The sequence below is a fragment of the Typopeltis vanoorti genome, chromosome 19 (assembly GCF_054136105.1).
Source record: "Typopeltis vanoorti isolate ZY-2024b chromosome 19, IOZ_Tvanoo_1.0, whole genome shotgun sequence".
In the NCBI taxonomy this organism is placed as follows: Eukaryota; Metazoa; Arthropoda; class Arachnida; order Uropygi; family Thelyphonidae; genus Typopeltis; species Typopeltis vanoorti.
Window position 1 is genome coordinate 92855130 of NC_143567.1, and position 24334 is coordinate 92879463.

General features: G+C 36.7%; 1 protein-coding gene across 1 annotated transcript in view; it reads left to right on the forward strand.

Moving 5' to 3' along the window:
- LOC150096345 (FAS-associated death domain protein-like) overlaps nt 1-24334 on the forward strand; it is a 45212-nt gene that overhangs the window by 12959 nt on the left and 7919 nt on the right. Inside the window, exon 2 of the mRNA XM_090408994.1 lies at nt 3718-4086. Within this exon, the coding sequence (XP_090265120.1) occupies nt 3726-4086 (361 nt within the window). The 5' untranslated portion in view covers nt 3718-3725. The remainder of the gene's footprint in view (nt 1-3717; nt 4087-24334) is intronic.

Genomic DNA, 24334 nt, shown 5'->3' on the forward strand with positions numbered 1-24334 from the left:
TCCTATAAAATCCCTTTAATAATTTATATGCCTCTATCATATCTCCTCTCCTATGTCTATCAGCTAGTTTTTGGAGTCCACAGATCTTTAATCTATCCTTGTAGAGAACATCCAACAGACCTGCAACAATCTTTGTAACTCAAAAGATTAGTATAGGATTTATTGAAGAAAAATACATTTGACCATGGGGGGAAAGGGGAAAGAAATGAACAAGGTGAACTCCTGGCAGAATTTGTAGAAGCAGAAAGGCTGTATATTATGAATAGTTTTTTTAAAAAGAGAACGGGAAAAAGATGCACTTCGCAACTTTTTCCAAATGGAGAGACAAGAAATAAAATTGAATTCATTCTAACAGATTGCAAAAGAATAATAAAAAATGATGAAGTCATTGGGAAAACCTACTGCAACGTTCATTCAGACCACTGTTCAATAAGAGTCATCCTCAGAATACATAGAAAAAATGAAGAACGCATATGAGCACAGTTCCATAAAAACGCTCAAAACAGATAAACCCAGAAGAATTTAGAAAATACGTGTAAGAAGCCGACTGGAAATTAAAAAATGACATCGACGAAGATATAACAAACTTTAATAATCAGTTAATGAACTGTAAAGAAAGAATCTCCTATGAACTTCCTCCTAAGACCAGGGAACCTATAGTACGCCCACAGATTCAAGACCCTTCGACACTTCTGTGCATGTCAAAAGAAGGAGATTCTATTCCGATAATAGGGTAATCGATCCATATTGCGGGATGAGTGTTTTATTATTACACGTTGGAAAATTAACTTCTCTTTTATGATCATTGTAGTATTTAAAGTGGTAACAGTTGGAACCTATAAAGCACGTGATTTCACGTGTTGGTGACCAATTTGTGCATCGCCTTATTTCTTTCTCCAACATGAATTGACTCTTCTTGGCAGTCTGTCAACAACAGCTCTCACTTCTGTGGTTGGACTATCAGCAAGAACAGTAGAACTATTGAAGAAAAGAAGAATACTGAAAGATACTGTTTAGAATATAAAATTATCTGTTAACAACTGAGGCAGAATATCAAAAACGGCTATAACATGTAGAACGACAAAATTGGCAGAAGCAGCTAGGCTCTGCAGTAGCCTAAAAAAAGGCAAAAAATAAATCAATCTAAAGCAACCATCACTGTCAGCACAGACACACAAACAGAGGTGAAATGGAAAAAATAGTAAAATTGTTTAATGAGAACCTTAACTCATCTAAACAAGTAATCGCGGCTCCAGTACTAGACGAAAATTTGGAAATACCATCTGTCCTACCTGAAGAAGTAAAAACAGCTATCCACCATATGAAAAATGACTGATCACCAGGAATTGATGGTATAAAATCTGATGAATTAAAAATTGGTGGACAAGTACTCTTTAAAGCTCTAGCAGAAAGATTTGCCCGATATATACAATTAAGGAAAGTACTGAATGGAAAACATCAAAGATTATAATTCTGCATAAAAAAGGTAATAAAGAAGACATCAGTAACTACAGACCCATCTGTCTATTGGTGCACGCATATAAAATGTTCACCAGAGTCATCCTAAACAGAATACAAACCTCCATCAATGAAAATAGCTGCAAAGAACAGGCCAGTTTCAAAAAAAAAAAAAAGGCTTTTTGACAACAGATCACATTCAAACTATTACTCAGCTAACAGAAAGATGTAGAGAATACCAGATTCCACTTTGTCTTCTTTTTATAGATTTTAAAAAGGCATTTAACACTGTTGAACACAACACAGTATTCCAAGCTTTAATAGAACAAGGCTTAGAAAAAGCATACATCCAACTCATAAAAGATATCTACAAAGAAGGCACAACAAATATCACCCGATTAAAATCAACTTAAGTAGAGGAGTACATCAAGGCAGTGTCTTATCACCTAATCTTTTCACATCTACTCTGCAGCATCATTCGAAAAACTGACATGAAAGGTGGAATAAACATTAAAAGTCAAATGTTAAATATCCTATTATATGCCAATGATGTGGTATTAATATCTCACTCACCCAAACTCTTAGAATCAATGCTGAAAAACATAAGCCAAAACTGCCAAAAAATTGGATTGGAAATACATCCAGACAAAACAAGACAGATGAAAAACAAATACTGTAAAGATTATACAATCACTCTAGAATCCAACACCATCGAAAAAGTTGAAGATTACATCTATCTCGACCAGTCCATAAAAATGAATAATGACATATCAAATGAAATAGCAAGGAGAAAAAGAGCCGCTTGGATAGCCTTCAACAAAATAAAATCAACAATTACCAACTAAAACATAGATATAGAAATAAGAGTCCATCTTTTCAATAGTCACATCTTACCAGCATTAACTTATGGCAGTGAAACATAGAGCACAACTCTAAAAGAAGACCAAAGCTTAATAACAACTCAGTATGCAGTAGAAAGAATAATGTGCAATGTAAATAAAATAGACCATGTAAGATGCACAGAAATCAGGAAGAAGTTTGGACTCGAAGGTGTAATAGAAGCAATCTACAACAGCAAAAGAAGATGTGCGGGACATCTCATCAGAATGAGAGACAACAGATGGACATAGTAACAAACTGGTATCTGAGAGATACCAAAAGTAAACCTGTAAGACCAGTCATAAGGTGGGAAGACCCAATGATTAAGAAAGTCAGAAGAAAATGGAGAAGAAAGGCCCAAGACAGGAATAGCTGGACTCTTTACGACCTGCAGTCATGGAGAAATCCTGACTGAAATCACAGGTTCGTCAAAGTAATTTTTATTATATGACACCTCCAAAGAGTCCATTGACTTGTCAAGGGAAGACATCTCCTCTACAACTCTGTCTCCACCACTCAGTCCATCAACTACAGTGAACCATGCCATCTACTGCCTGTCATCACCACTAGTATTTTCACAGACAATTGCAAACATCCATGCACATGGTGGGATTCAAACCTGCAGCCTTTTGGCTGGAAAATGGCCAAAATGTAAATGCCAAAACGGGGTAAATGGCATTTACGTCTTATTTTCACTGGAAGCAACCGTTACTTTGAATTTTATTCATTCACCATCATCACTAGATGAACTTATTAAATTTAGTGATGTGTTTCTAACACTGAGATAGGTCATAGACTAAACTTACCTCTCCCTACTGTTATTACAGTTTAAAACAAAGAAAATGTTCTTAGCAAAGTGAAGTGCTGCGCTATTTAATACTACGGTTATCTGTAAATGCAACAATTTTTTGCAAAAATATTACACTCACTAAGGTACTTAAAAACTTATTACACTATTAGATCTATCTACAAGTGTGTGTGGGGGGGGGGACCTCAGTGATTTGCTATATGATGGCAGTCTGGAACTTAATGTCTTATGACCAGGATATGCCTGTATATCTAATTATAAATTATTTAACTTATCATAGAGCCACCATTAATGTAGTATAGGATTAATGCATGATTAATCATGTACTTAATGAAATGTCATTTTTTTCTCCTTTTTTGTTTAAACTACTTAAACACATTACTAATAACTGCTTATATTCAGAATTGCATTTAAATTTACTATTACACATTCTGAACAGAATTATGAATATATTTTTCTCATTTTATGTTTAATTATCTAAGGTAATTGTAAGTCAATTCTTATTAGATCTATACAGTTAAAAAAAAAAAAAAAAACTTTGTATACAGAAGTGTTATTTATTTTTGTTTTAGGATAAAAAATGAGACCCTCTGATTCCTTGTTACCTTATCTGGAATTAAAACGAGATGTTTTAGGGTTTATTGGTGATAGAAAACTTGAGGTTACCATAAAGGAAAATTTTCAACAGGAAATATGCTCTAAGAGAAGTTTATCACAGCTGAAAAGTTTTGAACAGCTCTTCAGTATTTTAGAGGACAGAGATTGCTTGAGTGATTCAAATGTCATTCTCCTCAAGAAACTTGCTACTATATTAGAAGATGGCGATATATATGATATTGTTGCAGCCTACGAAAAGCTACATCTCCAGAATCGTGCATGCTGCAAGATGTGCAACATAACAATTCTGCCTCCTCCATCACTGAAAAGACCACAAAAGACTGGTATGTTTTTAGGATTTATATATATATATATATCTGTATATATACTCAATGGACAAAACATTAGAGATAGGGTGATGGGAAGTTTACACTGGCATCCCCATGAAATGGGGGATGTGAGAGTGAAATTCATCCAAACCAAATGCAGACAGTAAATAGGAAGACATTCGGCTTCCCAGTAGTGTATAGCAATCGATGAACATAAGTAAATATGACAATCTTAATGACTTTGATCATGGATGTATTATCATCTCAAGACAGAGGGATCATTCTATCAGCCAAGTGATAAGAACCCTAGGGTTGTCGAGGTCAGCTGTATCAAGGATCTATTGTAAGTATACTGTCGACAGATGTACCAGCGAGCAAGTGGTGGCTGACTGTACACCATTGATGACTGGGGTCGACGTAGATTGTCCAGGCTTGTACAGACCAACCGCAGGGCAACAGTGGTACAAATCACATCCAGTTTCAATGTTGGATCCAAGTTGTGGACAGTGCTGCTTGGCTGATGCCAGCAACACTCTGGCATCTGGTGGAGTCAATGCCTTGGAGAGAGTGTAGGCTGTTATTCACATTAGAGGACTGACATGCTATTAGGTATCGTTAATTTTTTGTCCATCGAGTGTATAGATACATGTACACATTGCTCCCTGAAGTATTTTGTTTTATGTTTTAATGTATTTTTTGAAAGACACTGTGCAAATTTAATTGTAATCATGAATAGGTATGCATATAGAGGCTTAGGTGTCATGGATGATTCATGATAATGTTTCATAGTATAAACAACACCAAGAGAGGAAAAAAAATACATTTATTCAACTCGCTAATATTTTATTTTCTGGTTTTCTAACCATCATCAGAATACAATTATAACTATGATAGGCATGCACATTAAACTATATAATTGAAGTAAACAAGATTTTAACTGAAACAGAACTAATGTCCTTATACGGTGTCCTCTATGGGTCAGATAACCATAAAGTTAATTTAGAGAAGTCAGACTATCAGGGCTTAAAATGATATTCTCTTACATCTTAAGTAAATTAATACAACCATACTTGAGGTTAGGAGAGTGCTTCATGGGTGATTCTAAAATAGTCACTCGGACCCATAATTCCTGTGTTATAAAGATGTTTTCCTCCATCTGATGCTATGCAAAGGAGAATCCAGAGCACGGTCTGCCAATCCTGACTTGCTATATGGATTATCGTGAGTGTAATTGTTGTGTTCTTTTCAGGAAGATGTTAACTGATCTACCAGTCTGTCCAAAGTAGGCCAAAGTGCAGGCATAAGGATCTTTATATACTCTGGGGACTCAAGTATTCTCAAGCATGCATGTTTTTTGTTTTTTTTTTAAAAGCTCCACCCAAACAACTCTTAAATCGAATATTCTAATCTTGAATCTGAATTTTGCATGTACTGACATTTAACATCAACACACAATTGCAAAATTGTTATGTTAGCACTTCTCTGCTATCTAGAGAAATCTACTTGCTATCTAGACAACTCTAAAAATCTGCCATTTTAATTAAATCTTGTGAAATAAATGTATCTTTAGATACATTTATTATCTTTAGATACATACACCACAATCAAAGGATTGTAGAATCCATTCTGGTACAATCATAATTATGATCTTGAAATCACATTAGTGTTCTGAAGAAACTGGTACAATCATAATAATGATCTTGAAATTATGTTAGTGTTCTTTTAGTTTCTTCAGTTGGTTTGTGTATGATAGCAAATTGTCCGATAGGCAATTTGTGAAATGTTTAGATTATAACTGTTGTAGCACTGTGAGATTAACTGTGACAGTACATCGTCTGTTGACTACTTACAGTGTGACACACATGTATGATAAACAATCATGTTTGCCGGATGGTTCTGTCACTTGGCAATACAAAATTGTCAAAACTGAAAATTTATATAATATGTACTGGTATTTTTAAATCATTCATCATTATTATAATTGCCTATCAACCTTAATCAATCAATTAACATATATTGACCCCCCCCTCTTTCAAGTCGATTAACCCCATTGGGAATCCCTTGGTCTCTAAGAATGAATGAATTTGATCAGTGGTGTACCACAGAATTCTGTACTCAAGCCCTTATTTAAGTTGTGTATTAGTGATATTGGGAATGGATTAGAGGGAGATATCCAGTTGTTTTGATAAGTTGGGGCTAGTGTTTAGGGATACATCTGATACAGATTCTCTGCAAGTGACTTGAACAGTAATTCTATGATCAAATGCTAATTAGTGTTGGCTTAACTGTTTCTGAATGTAACGACACTAAAAATCAATGGACATTGCAGGAAAAGAATTAGTATTGATGGGAATTTGCTACTGTGTGCAGATAGTCAGCTGGATTCTAAGGAGGTGGGGAGACAGCTGAGGTAGGTATGATCTTCAAAGTTTTAGGAATACAGATGAAAATTTTCAAGACCATACAATATAAATATAAGCAGTGTTTTTTTTTTTTTTTTTTTAGAAGAATAAGTGCGAATACTCATTCTTTGCTAGTGCTAGTAGGTAAAACTGAAAATTAAAAGGATATGAAAAGAAAACTAAACATTATTTACCAGTATGGGATTGTTTAAGGAAACTGACAACAAAGACTAGATAATAACTAAAAATATTTAATTATTTCTTCCTAGATATATCGCTTAACCACGCTACCAGCCAAGACGTCTATAGACGTCAAGGTTATCATGGATGCAAAGTGCATATTAAAATTGAAATATATGATGGATACAAATCATATGAGGATGCATATTTTATCCATAATGGCCGGTTATGTGGTTAAGTTAAATCGACATCTTCAGGGATTAATACAATGGTATTAAACATGTGCATGCAGGCACGCTTCAGTAACAGAGATGGAACAGGAGAGATACAGGATTACCTAAACTCCTATAATTATGTCACCTATTAGCTTCTGTTGGGGTGTCCTTGGCTGTTGGGCTGACTTGTCTGCCAGTGAGGGTTTCTCGTATGACAGGCAGTTTGATACAACCGTATTTGTTTAGGTAGGGACAGTTGGTAAGAGCCGCAGCAGATTTGAGGTAAAGCCTCTCGAATTTAAATTTGTTTCAGTGAAGTAATGTGGCTTTTTTCCAATGGATCTTATGCCAGTGATCTAGGGTATAGTCTGTTAATCCTTAGCAGCTGTAGTGATGGATACAAATGTCATCCTGAAAGTAAATTAAACTTGCCAACTGATTCTGACACATCAGATAAATTGAATATTTTAGCAGAGGAAGAGATGGACACTGGCTGTCCATACCTCCTAAAAACAATTGTTATATATAAACCTGAAAAAGGTAAGCCCTCATCTGCCTGGAAAACCAGATAATTCTATAAAGCAAAAACAACAGGAAAATTTTTACAATTGGACTGTCATGGGTTTCGCGAGAATATCGGTAATAGCAACATTTTGTTGCAGAAACAAATTTTTCTCTCTACAAGAAACATACTTAAGACCCATTGAGGACTGTACCTTAAGGAATTTCACCGTTGTACAGGACAGAACTAGAGGTGGTCCTGCTCATGGAGGAGTAACTATCTTAGTGGGGAGTCATACTCCTTTCCATCATGCCCAAATTAATACTGCTCTGGAAGCAGTAGCATTTCGCCTATCTGTGGGATTTCTTATTACAGTATGTTCAATTTATTTACCACAGAGTGAGATAAATTGATCTTGATAACCTTATTTTGCAACTTCCTCAACCTATACTTCATATGGGTGACTTTAAGGGTCATATAAATTAACGATACCAAGAAATTATATACTTGGTTTAATCCTTTATCCAAGTGTAAGCAAACAAAATTTGTTTGCTGTATAATGCTATGCATTATAGGAAGAATCACTACCCAGACCATTTTATGGGACCTTTATTATGAGAGTCAAACCCAGAGGTCATACTTAGGTTGAAATAATGCAGAAGTTTAATCCTTTATCCAAGTATATAATTTCTTGGTGTCTTTAATTTATAGTACAACTAAGTGGAAAAACTTCCAACAACTATCTTTAAGGGTCACAATACTCTGTGGAGTAGTGCCATCACAAATAGATGAGGGTGAATCATTGAAAGAATCCTTGACAATAATGATCTCTCCCTTTTGAATAATAGAGTCGTTACTTTCTTCCACATTCCTACCTTCTCATATTCTGCAATCAATTTTGCAATTTGCTCCCCCTTTCATTCTTCTACTGCTCACATGGGACATCAAAAAAGAACATATATGGAAGCAATCATTTTCCTGTTCTTTGCACAATGTCTTCACAGGACCTACATCTCCCTACATGGATACCCATATGGAAAATGGACCAGATTGACTAGAACACTTTTCCTATCTTGCAAAATTTAATGCTGATATCATTAGTCAAACCCCTATCGATGAAGCAGTGAAGTATGTAACAGACTGCATTGTCCAGGCAGCGACAGCCTCCATTCCAAGAACATCTCAATCTCCACTCTATTCAAAGCCTTAGTGGAACCCAGAATGCCAAAAAAGATCAACAACAGAGTATATTTCGTAGATACCCCACTACATCTAACCTAACAGCTTTTAAACATGCTCAGGAAAAGCATGTTATGTGAGATGTCAGAGTCAAACACATCTTGGATCCAATTTACCTCATCGATAATTAAATGACCAGTGTAAAAATTGTATGGGATAAAATCTGGCAAATGAAAGATAGATGTAGAACACACTTTTTTAAATAACGAAACCTGTGGTGAGATCATAATTAAAAGAAACACACATAACCACAGTGAAAATTATTTAATTGTAAATATTTCATCCTAAGTATCTTAGGACCATAGGATAGAAGAAGTCCATAGGATTCCCTATGGACTTCTTACGTCAAAGGCATCTCCAAACGTCTTTCTAAAATTATGAAGAAATACAACTTTGCCACTACTTACAAACCTGTCAACCAAATTTACAACTTGTTACCGTCTCCTAAGGACAAACTCTCACCTTTGATGTTGCCTGACGTTTATGAGATTCCATGCTCATGCAAATTGTCTTACTTTGGACAGACAGGCAGGTCTGTTCAGAAACACATCTCGGAACATCAAGACCACATTCGTCTTTTTAAACCACAGAAATCTGGCCTCTCTCAACATGGAATTGAAAATCCAAGCCATAGGATCCATTGGGAAAAGTCTAAACTTTTACATAGATCTTTATATAAACATGAACGTTTATATAAAGAAAGTTCTGAAGCCTTACTACGCAGACCAAATTTAAACCGTAATGATGTTCTTACTATTCCCAAAGTATGGGAAATTGTCATACAAAATTGTGTAAAATAATTATTATTAGTGTTTTTTTTTTTTTTTTTTTTTTAACTTCTGTAACACGTTACGCACGTTTAATGAGATTCTATTGTAATCATGCGTCCTAACTGTATGTTATTTCTATTATTGTTTAAATCACTGTACTGATGATGTCCTAAGATACTTAGGATGAAATATTTACAATTAAATAATTTTCACTGTGGTTAATATGCGTGTTTCTTTTAATAGAACACACTGTTTGTGTACCTTATACCATAATGGAAGTATTATTGCTGTCCCAAAGCTATTGCAGGGCACTTTGGGAGAAAATTTTGCCAGAATCTCAGCAATAACTTCACATTCTCCTGAATTTTTAATACTGAAGGAGCAGCAAGAGAAACAAAGGCTGCATTTTTCTATCAATGGACTTGAGCCATACAATCAACCATTTGTTAAGGAGGAAAGAAGAGCTCTTTTACTGATATCCACCATCATCTATGATGGATATCAGTGTCTTTTCTTACCACACATCTTACGAGTGTGGTAAGAAAAGTAAAAGCAGATTATGAAAGAACATTAGCCATGCAAGCTAAAGAGAATCCCAAACAATTTTTTCGATATGTTGCAAGTAAAAGAAAAAATGTATATGGCAGAATGATTTTAAAGAATGCCGATGGTAGGAAGGTAACCGAATCAGTTGATATAGTGGAATTACTGAGTGAGCACTTTGCAAGAGTATATCATCAAGGTGGTGACACTGCAGGAATGAATGAACCAATAGCTTATATGGGAATTGTGGTGAATGAAGTGGAGGTGAATAGTCTATTACAAAACCTCAATGTCAATACATCTGTGTGATTGGATGGTATACCAGCTTGTGTCATACGTGAAGCAGCTAAAGAATTGTTGGTGCCCTTGACCATTTTGTTTAATTTGTGTCTTGGGTCTGGGTTAGTCCCAAGGGAGTGGAAAGGGGGGAAAAATAGTTCCACTGCATGAAGGAGGTTCAAAGACTGCTGTTGTAAATTACCGACTGATCAGCATATCAGGAATCGTTGTCAAGGTCTTGGAGAAAATAGTCGAGAGGAAAATACAGGATTGGATAGATGAAAATGGGATACTGTATGGGGGACAGCATGGTTTTGTGAAGGGTAGATCATGCCTCAGTAACTTGCTCACATTTTATAACACAGTGACGACTGAACTGGATAAGGGAAATGGATTTACAGTGATTCTACTGGACCTTGCTAAGGCCTTTGACAGGATATCACGTGGAATTCTAATCAGTAAACTGCAGCATATGGGGATGGATATAGGGTTGGTGAGATGGATAGGATGGAGAGATATCAGAGAGTGGTTTATTCAGGAGTTGAGTCCAAATGACAGCCTGTGACTATTGGTGTGCTGCAGGGTTCTGTTCTTGGACCGCTACTGTTCAATTTGTTCATTAATGATATAGGAAAGGATCTGAGAGGAAGTGCTCATTTGTTTGCTGATGATGCAAAGTTAAGCAGAGCAATAGTGAGTGCACAGGATGTGAAAATTTTGCAGGATGATTTGGATAGTTTGGAGGACTGGGCTAAGGAGAATGGATGTCAATTTAATGTGGCAAAGTGTAAGGTTATGCATTTTGGGGTGAAAAGATTAGCAGTAGTAGATCACATTGGTGGAACCATACTCCAGGAGATTGATGAGGCCAGGAATTTGGGAGTGTTGGTGGATAGGGAGTTGAAGTTCGGGGGGCACATCGCAAAAGGGGCTAAATCAGCTCATCAAATCACTTGGTTGCTGAAAAATACTTTAACAAGAAGAGACAAACAGGTTATTGTTCCTCTGTATCAAGCCTTGATAAGACCCCTATCTAGACTACTGTGTCCAGATATGGGTACCAGGGTTTCTTCTTGATGGGGAGGAGGAGGTGGAGAGGATCCAGAGATGAGTGACCAAGATGATAGCAGGTCTATGGAATGAACCTTATGAGAACAGGTTGAAAATTTGTGGGTTGCAGAAATTAGTTAATAGGCGAAAAAGGGGTGATTTGATTGAGACATTCAAATTACTGAAGGGTTTCTATAAGATTAATTCAGAAGATATTTTTGAGAATAGGACTGGTGGTGGGAGGACTAGGGGCCATACATGGAAGCTGGGCAAGAGTGTGGTTAGCAAGGGTGTTAGAGCTAGGTTTTTTACTTGGAGAGTGGTGAATGAGTGGAATAAGCTACCAGAGTCTGTTGTGGGTGCCATGACTGTGAATGAGTTCAAGGCGAGGTATGATAGATACTGTGTGAATGTCAAGTAGCTGTTCTTGACATGATGTTAGATGAGTCTGTCGACTCCTTGGAGTTGCCTGTAATAATAATCTATGGATCTCCTTCTCTTAATATACAATAGAATACTTGCAGAGGAAGAGTTTCTGGATTCTTGGTATAAGTCAGCTATAATTGCTATCCCAAAACCAGGAAAGGATCCAAACACAAGCAAATAATTATCGACCTATTGCTCTGACCAGCTGTCTTTATAAAATTATTATTATTATGTGACACCTCTGGTATATATCCCAAAGCCTGGAAATTGGCTTATATTCAACCCATTCCCAAAAAGGGGAGACAAATCACTGCCATCTAATAACTGCCCTATCTCACTCACCTCAATCCTATCCTAAATCCTAAAGTGATGGAGAAAACATCAATTCTCAACTACTACTCTACCTTGAAGGTACCCAGCTATTAAGCGACCACCAGTATGCATTCCGCCGATGCTGATCAACTGGTGACCTGCTCTCATACAGGGTGTTCGGGATAAATTTGACAGTTTCGTAAGGAAAAAGAAAATCTTCTTTGTATCTATTAAATTTAATGAATTGACAAAAAAACATTACAGGCAGAGTTAATTACAATACTATCAACAAGATTTACTCAAAATAACCACCATTAGCATCGATCACAGCTTCAATTCTGCTTCGGAACCTCGAACAAGCTGATGCTACAGTCTCCCTGGGAAGGGCCGCAAAAACTGTTTTAATTTTATCCATTAACTGGGCTTTTGTATTACTGGAAGTGCGATTGGTGTCTTTTTCAACTGCACCCCATACAAAATAATCCATGGGGTTAAGGTCTGGGGAGTTTGGAGGCCAAACATTTGGACTGGTGAAGTCGTAGAAATTTTCAGACAACCATTTTTGACTTTTCCCAGAGGTGTGGCAAGGGGCCGAATCCTGCTGCCATACATACGGCCTACCATTGGCTACCCTTGTTATCCAGGGCTTGACTACAGTTAGCAACTCCACGAACAAAGCCCGAATTCCAATGCCAGGGTTCTTCAACACCTGTTCCTGCAGATTTGCGAGGAATTCTGCTGTACGAACGCAATCAGATCGTCTACTAGGGATCTTTCTTCTTGCTACATCCTCGTAGTCACCATTGCAAGTCTCTAGTTCATGCCTGATTGTTTTTACTGTATTCAGAGAGCATTGGGCAGCAGTCGTAATATCCTTATTTTGATGGCAGGCACGAATCATCATGATACAAGTTATTCTCTTCCATGATTCAGGTGGGTTCCAGCTATCCATCCTTTCTGACATCTTGTATATGAATGAAGAAGGGTCCAAACTTTTAAATGAAGAGAAGTGTGTGTTAATACATGTAACTTACGGAAAAATATAATTAATTATAAATATGTCAAATTTATCCCGAACACCCTGTATATCATCCATCTCTGTACATATATCATGGAAAAATTTGGCAAATCTCAAGTAGTTGCACTCGATATATCTAAAGCCTTTGACCGGGTCTGGCACAAAGGCTTAGTAATCCATCTGTCTTAGGACTTCTGCAAATGGATTACCAGCTTCCTGTCTAGACACACACTATGTGTAATGGTAGATGGTTCCCTATCTTCCCACTATCCAACTAATGCTGGGGACCCACAAGGTTCAGTTCTCTCACGATGCATCAATGACCTACTTCAGTTGACCTCCAACCCAATACACAGTTTTGCAGTTGACAGCACATTGCACTCCCTTTCATTTGAAAAACCTTACCCTACACAACTCACTTCAACCCACAGAACATCAACCACAACTTCCCTTAACACAGACCTCCAAAACATCCTCCGATGGGGCTCAGATAACCTCGTCAACTTCAATGCTAGTAAAACTCAGTTCTGTCTTATTTCCCACAAAAAAGAACCATTTTCCCCCAGTATTATTTTTGATAACACTCAAATCCTCAGACAAGATGAAATTTCTCTTCTCAGAATTACCATGACATCAGGCCTCTCCTGGCATAAACACATCACAACCATTGCATCCCCAGCTTCCAAAAAAACTAGGCTTTATCTTTTGCTCAAGATGTTACTTCACTTCAAAACAGCTGTTAACCTTATACGAATCACAAATCTGCTCAGCTATTGAATACTGTTCTCACATTTGGAGTGGAGCTCCTAAAAGCTCCCTCAAACTGCTTGTGCTTGACTCAATACAGAGGAGAGCAATTAGACTGATAAATGATCCGTCTCTTACCGACTCACCCCATCCCCCCCACTTTCACATAGACGTTTAGTCTCTGCAATTTGAATATTCTACAAATATTTTCATGGAAAATGCTCATCTGAAACAACATCAATAATTCCCCCACTCTTTACTAAACCCATTGTAACACATACAGCCACCTCCCAACATCCCTTCACAGTACACCTTGAAACCCACAGAACAAGTTTCTTTTCCTCCTCCTTCATCCCTGCTACTGAAACAAGCAAATCAAAGGAACGGGAACACAAGGCACATACAGCTGTTAGTGATTTACCAATTAAAACTGTTGATGCATGCTAGAAATTAATATTAATAAATAATATCATTAAAAACTATTTTTGATGGTTACATAATATAAGAATCTCCCAAACTTTCGAGAGAGAAAGACAATCGTTCCGATTCTGATTTGGCCAATGTAAAAGGGCTTCACAACTTTCTTTGAAAAGGCATTCATATTTAAACCTGCTTCTATGGAGAAGACTTTCATCTGTACTTTCATTTCATTAAAGTTAATTACTGTGGTTATTGTGTAATTTACTGTTTATAGTTATGCCCCAGGTACCTTTAACAATATGACGATATGATGTAAGGTAGTCAGTGCCAAGATTTCATTCTCAAATATTTCCATAAATAAATCTAAAAGGCTGTTATTTATTTTTGTAACTCTAGTCCTCTTAGTTATTATCACATCAGGGATGTTAGATTGTAAATTATTTACACTATTAAGATCTTTAAAAAAAAATTAATAAGAAATACTGTTGGTAATAACAGTTTCCTAAATTTTGGATATGGATAGTCCATAATTAAGGTTGAGTGGAACCATGAAGAATCTTTGGAATTCTTCAAATTCAAACACGTTCTTTGGAAACATGTTTGAATTTGTAGATTCTTCTATGTACAAAGTTTACTTTATAAAGGATCCTCTGGCATTATCATCGAATTCCTGATATATACCTTCAAGGGATGTACAGGATATGATAGTACTACATGAAAAATTTACATCATTACTAACTTCCTATCTACAATTTTCCTCCAAATCAGTCTGTTACCTGTCAAGACTCCAACATTCTCTAACCACTCGGCCAGACAGGCTGGTCAAGTGGTTAGTGTCTGCTCTCCAGTCAAGAGGCTGCGGGTTCGAATCCCACCATGGACATGGACGTTTGTGATTGTCTGTGGAAATACCAGTGGTGGCGGTCGGCAGTAGATGGCGTTGGTGTAGTTGCGGTCAATTGGTGGATTGTGAGTGGTGGAAGCAGAGTTGTAGAGTAGATGCCCTCCCTCGATGAGTCTTTGGACTCCCTGAAGGTGACTAATAATAATAATAATAATATCTTGGTCTTCCTCTGAGTCTTTTTCCTGTCAACCTGGCAGAGAACACTTGTTTTGCTAATCGTTCCTCTCCCATTCTGTTTAAGTGACTATTCCACCTGAGATTAGCTCTGCATTCCTCGATGCTGACAATGTCAAGTTCTTTCCTAATATCCTTGTTTTTAATGATATTGCCATTGATGCCATATACATGCCCCTAATCTTTCTCAGGACTCTCATATCTGCAGTCTCTAATCTTTGGTCAAATGTTTTACTTCTGACCCAGCTTTCAGATCCCTAAGTTAAAATTGGTTTGGACTCTTGTATACAGCTAATTTAATGTTTTGGCTAATTTCTCTCTTATTCCATATAAATTTATTCAGTTGACTTCTTACCATACTAGCTTTGTTGATTCTGTTGCTATTTCCATATTTAATTTACCATCTTCACTAAAAATTATTCCTAAGTAGTTGAAATGTTTCACTTGTTCTATAGGTTCTCCATTCACAATGAAATTCAAAGAAAGACAATGAAAATAGGCAGAAGCAAAACTTCTGCCTATTTTCATTGTCTTTCTATTCTTATTGCTGATTTTCATACCATATCTATTACAACAGTTATCAGGGAATCTTGCAGACTTGTAGCAGATTTATTTAGAAGTATAACATCATCTGCATAAAGCAAAGAGCTGAGATTAACATCTCCAATTTTGAAATCTGGTTTAATGCCACTTTCCTTCATAATGTGATCCATATAGATAATGCATAACAGAGGGGATAATGTACTTCCTTGTCTGACACCAGATTTAACATTAAACCATCTTCCTACTTCAATTCTAACTGCTGACTTGCAACTCAAATAAAGACTAAGTATTGCTTGATATAATGCCCCATTAATACCATATAACTGTAGTGTTTTGAATATCTTCTCTCTTGGCACCTTATCATATGCCTTTTCCAGATCTACAAAACTTAAATACAGATCTTTGTTATATTCCCATGTTTTTCAACTATTTGTCGTAAAGTGAAAATCTCATCCTGACAGCCTCTATTTGGCCTGAATCCACCTTGTTCTTCACCAAGTTTCTCTTCCACAATACTTCTCAACCATTTCTCGAGTATACTTGCGTATATCTTACCTGGAACACTCAATAGAGAAATACTTCTGTAATGCTTTCATTCAGTTTTATTTCCCTTTTTATATATGGGTACTATGAGAGCTCTACTCCAATCATCTGGAATTCGTCCCTCTATCCAGGCTTTCTGAACTATGCAGTGCAACCACTGTAAGACTTTTATACCTCCATACTTGAGCATTTCTGGTTGAATATTATCTATACCTGCTGCCCTTCCACATTTCAGGCTTTTGATGGTTTTTCTACTTCAAGTATGGATATGTATTCGTGACTGCATGCCTGATCTGTGTTTATTACCACTGTGCTGTCATCGCTGCTTGTTTCATTTAGCAATTTTTCGAAGTAATTACTCCATACTTCAAGGATATCTTTTTCTCCAGTTTTCATGTCACCTTTATCATTCTTATTCCTTTTACAGCACTCTTTCCTCCATTTCTGAGCTTCTTCAACAACCTCCAGAATATCTTACCAGAGTTTTCCCATGACTTTTGTTTAGCTAGTTTTGCACAGTGTTTAGCTTTCTTACATTTGCCTCTGTATTCTCTAATAGCATAAACTGACTTATTTGCCAGGAACTTTTGATATGCTTTCTTCTTTTCCTTCACTGCCTCTTTAACTTCCAATGTCCACCTTGGTGTTCTGATTTTTCTATCCTTGCAAACAACCTCACCACATGCCTCTCTGGCTGAATCAATCAGTGCTTTCTTCAGGGCTTGTCACTGTCCAAGGTTTGGTTCCTGTTCTCAAACTGTTTAATTTTTTCTTGAATAATGTTTGTATTTTAGTCTATAGTTCACATCTGAGAGCTGTTCAACTTTAATTCGCTTTAAAACTTTCTTACATGTTCTTCTTTTCAATATGCAATTCAGTTTTATCCTACTCAAGATTAAATAATGATCACTTCCAATTTCAAATCCTCCATACACTCTGGTGTCCTGCACCAGGGAGAAAACATCACTACAAATCTGGATCCTCTGGCTAGTGTTATTAATTCTATGTTTGGCAAGAATAGATTTATGCTGTTTAATCTATTGGATATAAAATTGGTGTTCACTAGGGTTTCTGAACTTGGCTATTTTTCTGGTCTCTGGACTAGAGACATTTTTTCCCCAACTCCTGAGACTATACAATTTCACTCCAGAAAATAATTTTTTAAATATATTTCTTATTTATTGCAGTTTTATAAAATCTTCATCTGCTAAACGAATGGCATGATTAAAGCAGAACAAATTTTCAACTGAGCTTTCACTTTCCAAATGTTTGCATCATAATATGAATATTAATTGAGATCGTTTTCCAGGTATGTGAACTAAATCCTAAGTTAAAAACTGCATTATCTGAATAAACAACAGTACTGAAATATCCTTTATTTCTAATAGTACTCCACCATCCCAAGTAAGACTGAAACTGTGATCCGATTTTGTTAATTCTTTAATTTTTGATATTGCTCTTTTTTTTTTTTTATGTTCATAGAAATCCAAAATTAACTAAGATATTTAACTAGTTCTTTGGTAATACCTAACCAAAAATTCACATGTATGCCATAGTAATTAACTTTTTAATATGTAAATATTTCTTCTTAAGTATCAGAAGACATCATCACTACAGTTATTAAACAACAATCAGAATTACATTTTAAAAAAAACGATGTGCATGCTTACATTGGAATCCCTCTATGTATAAGGATTAAAAGTTATTGGACTGTAATTAAATTAAATATAAATTTATTTTATACAATTGAGGATAACAATTGAAAGGAACACCAGTCATCTGACTAGTATTGAAGCCAAGAGACTACTTTTTGAAATAGCAAAAGTGATCGATGATGCCAAACTATCAGAATTGAACATCCCATCATCAGAATTAAAAGCCCTGAACACCTTAAAATGAAATACTGTCACTGTAATCTTTGATACTAGTCATACGATTGAAAAATTAATTTATTCTTCGAGATCACAATACATACTCCCAGCTTAATTATGATCCTACCAAAAGATAGTTCAAAAAATTCAAGTTACTGGACGAAGCAACATCCATAGATCAGGAAACCATCAAAAGACTGAAAACATACCAGGGATGACCTCCTAGAATATATGGATCACCTAAATTACATAAAAGCAACTGTCCAATTAGACCTATTGTGGATTCTGTGAGCAGCCCCATGTATAAAATATCAAGATTTCTGTCTAACCTTCTCCGTCCCCTCAGGCCACTCAGCTTCTTTGATAAAAAAAAAAAAATTCCACAGAATTTTTTTTTTATCAAAACCCAACACCCAAGAATAAAAGACATTAAACTCTCAGATATAGCATGTTAATAAACTTCAACTCCCTTCACTAATATCTCTCACAAAGAGACAGTAGAATTGTTAACCGAAAATTTCCATCTGATATTGTGGAATTATTCAAATTTGCAATCACATCAGATTACTTCACATGGAAAGGTAAAATATACAAACAACAGGAAGGAACAGCAATGGGCTCACCCTTATCCACCTAACTTAGCCAACTTTTTTCTTGAACACCGAGAACAGTGTTTTCCAATGTGAGGCCTACGCCCCACATGGAGACAATTATAAAATGAAGTTGTAATCGTCACATCATCACTTATATAATCAAAAAATCACCATTGTTGGCAATAAATTATCAATGTTGCAACCCTAACTTTCTGAGAAAAAAATGCTGGCAACACTAGTACAGCAGTCAGCATAAATACTTGATGGCATAAGTGTGTTAAGGTTAGATCATAGCATCTGTCGCTTCTGTAAAGTAAATAGTTCCAATTTAACTTTGTGCAGTTTTTGTTGTAGAAACAATGAAGCAAGTTTGTTTAATTTTTTTTTCACATGGCATATTCCGGTAATTGGACCACATTTTTTTAATAAGCTATATAAGACACAATGATTAATAAAAGACCCGACAAGTTTCGTAGGTCATTTGACTTACATCTTCAGGGGTAAAAGGTAACTTAAAGTTTAAAACACAAAGAAATGAGAAATTATTAGTAATAGTTCATACTATACACTATACAGTTGTAGCCGTCTGACTATTCATAAAATTAAAAATCAGAATTTTTATGTATTGTCAGTGTTTTTTATGCTAGCAGGCATTTTTTTATGTAACATTTTTACTTGTTAGTTTTCTGGTTACCCAAAAGTTGTGCTACTATCATTTTAAATAAAATGAACACTTTGCCTCAGTTGTACTAGGTTTGTTTGACAGTTCGAAACACAAACATCTTTCATATTTCGTTGTTTCTTTTTCTCTGCTTGTGACAGTAGACTTTTAAAATTTAGTTTCCAAAAAAATTTTCACCTGTTTTAAATGAGATTGAATTCAATTATAAAATGTATCAAAGCTAATGCCAAATGTGTCTTTTCACACAATTCTGTGAGGATAAAACTGCTGACCATGTAAGACTATTGCTTCACACAGAGGTGAGGTGGCTGTCACAGGGGAATTGCCTGAAAAGGTTTGTGGAACTAGTTGATATTCTTAGTGAGTTTTTGAATGGCAAACCTGAAATGAAAAACTCTTACAAACAGTTGATGGTCAAGCATTTGTGAGCTATTTGACAGATAACTTTGAAAAGCTGAATATGTTAAATAAGCAACTGCAAGGAGCAAATGAGATCCTTGTTGATGCAAAGGCTGAGATATTTGTAAATGAAGCTAAGATTGTGTGCAATTATGTCAATGTTTCAGCCAAAAAATTTGACCAGTTTTATTGGTTAAATAAGTGTGAGGTAAATGATGTTGCTCTACTTGTTATTGATACAAAATTAATAACGGAAAAAACTCACGTACAAAGATTATTTAATAGTATAATTTTCGCCTGTGTGTCACAGGCATCTTCAGTACATATTAAGCTCAAATTAAACAATAACTGACAATTCCAAACAGCACCACCTAAGTAGCTGGTGTAAGATAACTAAAAAGGTCAATAAATTTCCTTAAAAAAAATAAAAAAATAAATACAATAAAAAGTTAGGAAAGATTAGCTGATTTGTAAAGTTCTATCTCCCATAAAGGGGATAGATGTAAGCCGTCGGATCTGTTTAAGTTAGGAGAATGAAGTAGAGTTTCACATGTTTCTTTATAAAGGCGTTTCATAAGGAACTGACTTTTGTGAAGAACTTTTGTCTTTCTCGAATGAACTTTATGTCTAGTGAAGATGGCATGTTCTGCAAGTCCAGACCTTTCAGGTTTAAAGTATTCAATATAAGATTGGTGTTCTTCTAGCTGAATAGAGGCAGATCTTCCCGTTTGTCCGAAATAAGATAATCCACAAGAGCATGGAATCTGGTAGACACCTGGATGATTAAGATGTGGAAGCTTATCCTTAGGAGAAGTGAGAAAGGTGGAGATTTTTCTAAACGGTTGAAAGGCAACAAAACTATTCAGTGGTTTTAAAACTTTTGCTATACGTTCACTGATGCATTGTACATAAGGGATAGGAATAAGCGTTATTTCTTCTGTGTTTGAAGAGGAAGGTATATTAAAACTACTCAAAGTTCTTTTAATGAAGCAATTCTTATAACCATTAGATGGAAAGGAAGAAGTTATATATTGTAGTTCTTTCTGTAAAAGATCGTCTGAAGAACAAAAGGAGTGGGCCTGATGAACCAGTGTTTTAATAGTTCCTGCCTTCCTCTAATCCAAATAACCATATTTGGATTAGAGGATCCATACCCATTTGCTCTAATTTATGCAACAGAGTTCCATGTGGAATCTTGTTGAATGCCTTTGCAAATTCCAGCAGTATCACTGAGTAAGGATTTCCTTTATCCAACTCTACTGTTACTTTATCATAGAAAGTAACAGTAGAGTTACTGAGGCAGGACTGACATTTCACAAAACCATGTTGTCCCTTATAAAGTATCATATTGCTGTCCACCCAGTCATGAATTCTAATTTTTACCAATTTCTCCAAAACCTTAACCACCACTCTAGATATATTGATTGGTCTATAATTTGCAACCTCAGTCTTAGAGTTTCCTTTGTGCAGTGGAATTATAGTCCCCTCTTTCCACTCTATTGGTACTTTACCAGAACTGAGGCTTAAATTAAACAGCCTCGTTAGAGGAGGCGCTAATTCTCTTGCACATTCTCGTAACACATGGGCCGATATGCCATCTAACCCAATGGCGGTGTTAGCACTAAGGTTCTGTAATATATTAAGCACCTCTATTTCGTCTTTCTCTAGACTCTCATTAGTCAATGACACATTTGACACTTCACTATCACAACTATCTATCTATCCCTCTCATCTGTCCTAGGACAAGTTGAGTCCCTTCCTAATGAGGGAGTTACTGGCGTATTAATGCAGCCGGTTCTCCACTCCTCTGCTGCATCCCCTAAGGGAGATATTTATGACTGTAATCCGTGTGTGTGTTCACGGGGCCGGTTTGCCTGCTTGCGGGATGAAAAACCCCAGATAAACTGGGGGGAAACCCTACTGTCCACTCCCAAGACCGGCTAACTTGGCTATGGCTGAGGAAGATCCTTAAGCTCCTCACGTCATCGACGGGAATTGAACCTAGGGCACTCCTTCTCCAGGCATATAGTTGCGAAGCGCATAGCCACTAGGCTAACCGTGCGGCTATCTATTATATAATATAATAAATCTACCTATTATATTACTATTACTATTATTACGGGCAACTCCATGGAGTCATTAGACTCATCGAGGAAGGCCCCAAATCATATTAATCACAACTATTTGACATTCATACAGTATCTATCATACCTCGCCTTAAACTCATTCACTGTCACAGCATCCACCACAGACTCAGGGAGCGCATTCCACTCATTCACTACTCTAAAAGTAAAGAACCCAGCTCTAACACCTTTACTAACCACACTTTTGCCCAGTTTCCATGGATGTCCCCTAGTCCTCCCACAACCAGCCCTGTTCTCAAAAATATCTTCTGAATTAATTTTATAGAAACCCTTCAGTAATTTGAATGTCTCAATCATATCTCCCCTCCTCCGCCTATCAACCAATTTTTGCAACCCACAAATCCTCAACCTGTTCTCATACGGTTCATTCCACAGACCTGCTATCATCTTGGTCACTCGCCTCTGGATCCTCTCCACCTCCTCCCCATCAAGAAGAAACCTAGGTGACCAAATCTGAGCACAGTAGTCTAGATGGGGTCTTATCAAGGCTCGATACAGAGGAACAATAACCTGCTTGTCTCTGCTTGTCAACGTATTCTTCAGCAACCAAGTGATTTGATGAGCTGTTTTGGTCACTTTTGCAATGTGTCCCCTAAATTTCAATTCCTTATCTACCAACACTCCTAAATCTCGTGCCTCATCAATTTCCTGGAGCACGGTTCCACCAATGCAGTAAACTGCCGCCAATCTTTTCACCCCAAAATGCATAACCTTACATTTTGCCACATTAAACTGACATCCATTCTCCTTGGCCCAGACCTCCAATCTATCCAAATCATCCTGCAAAATTTTGACGTCATCTGCATTCACTATTGCCCTACCCAACTTCGCATCATCCGCAAACAAATGAGCTGTTCCTCTCAGATCATTTCCTATATCATTTATGAACAAATTAAACAGCAGTGGTCCAAGAACAGATCCTTGTGGCACACCACTAGTCACAGGCCGTCTTGTGGACTCTACTCCCGAGTAAACCACTCTCTGATATCTCTCCGTCAACCACCCTCCTATCCATCTCACCAACCCTATGTTCATTCCCATATGCTGCAATTCCATGTGGAATCCTGTCAAAGGGCTTGGCAAGGTCCAGTAGAATCACCGAAAACCCATTACCCTTATCCAGTTCAGCCGTCACTGTGTTATAATACGTGAGCAAGTTACTGAGGCATGACCTACCCTTCACAAAACCATGCTGTCCCCGATACAGTATCCCATTTTCTTCTATCCAATCTTGTATTTTCCTCTTGACTATTTTCTCTAAGACCTTGACAATGATTCCTGATATGCTAATCGGTCGGTAATTTACAACAGCAGTCTTGGAACCACCTTTATGCAGTGGAACTATTTTCCCCTCTTTCCACCCGCTCGGGACTAACCCAGACCCGAGACTCAAATTAAACAAAATGGTCAAGGGTACTGACAATTCTTTAGCTGCTTCTCGTACAACACGAGCTGGTATACCATCCAATCCCACAGATGTATTGACATTGAGGTTATGCAATAGACTACTCACCTCCACTTCATTAACCACAATTCCCGTATAATCTACTGGTTTATTCGTTTCTGCAATGTTACCACCTGGATGATATACTTTTGCAAAGTGCTCACTCAGTAACTCAACTATCTCAACTGATTCAGTTACCTCACTACCATCGGCATTCTTTAAAATCAATCTGCCATGTACATTTTTCCTTTTACTTGCTACATATCTAAAAAACTGTTTAGGATTCTCTTTAGCCTGCATGGCCAATGTTCTTTCGTAATCCATTTTTGCTTTTCTTACCACACTCGTCACCCTTCTGGCCTGCGCTTTATACCGTTCATGTACCTGCCGGTCACCCTTCTCCTTAAATTCCCTCCATAGTTGTTTCTTTTTTTGCAACTCAAGCTTAATAGTGTTATTCATCCATTTAACCCCTACTTGATTTATTATTCGGACTCTAGGTATACAGTCAGCCATTGCTTCATGCAAGCACTTCTTAACTACCTCCCATGCACTATCAACTTCTAGTCCTTGCAGTTGTACATGCCATGGCACTGAACCAATCAAACTCCTAAGCTTGTCATACTTTCCAGCCCGATAATTCCACACGTACCCTGTCTTAATTGAAAATTCTACACCTTTAGCCACCTCCCAAGTTAAGACCCTATGATCACTCTCACCGATTGGTGGCAATGTGGTTATATTTGTTATACATAGATTTATTGTGCATTTGTGGTACAAGCACATGAAATGTTTCTTCTAAGATAAAAAAAAACCCTACTTAGTCTTAAAACATTTTAAATTTGTTTTCATTATTTCACGGC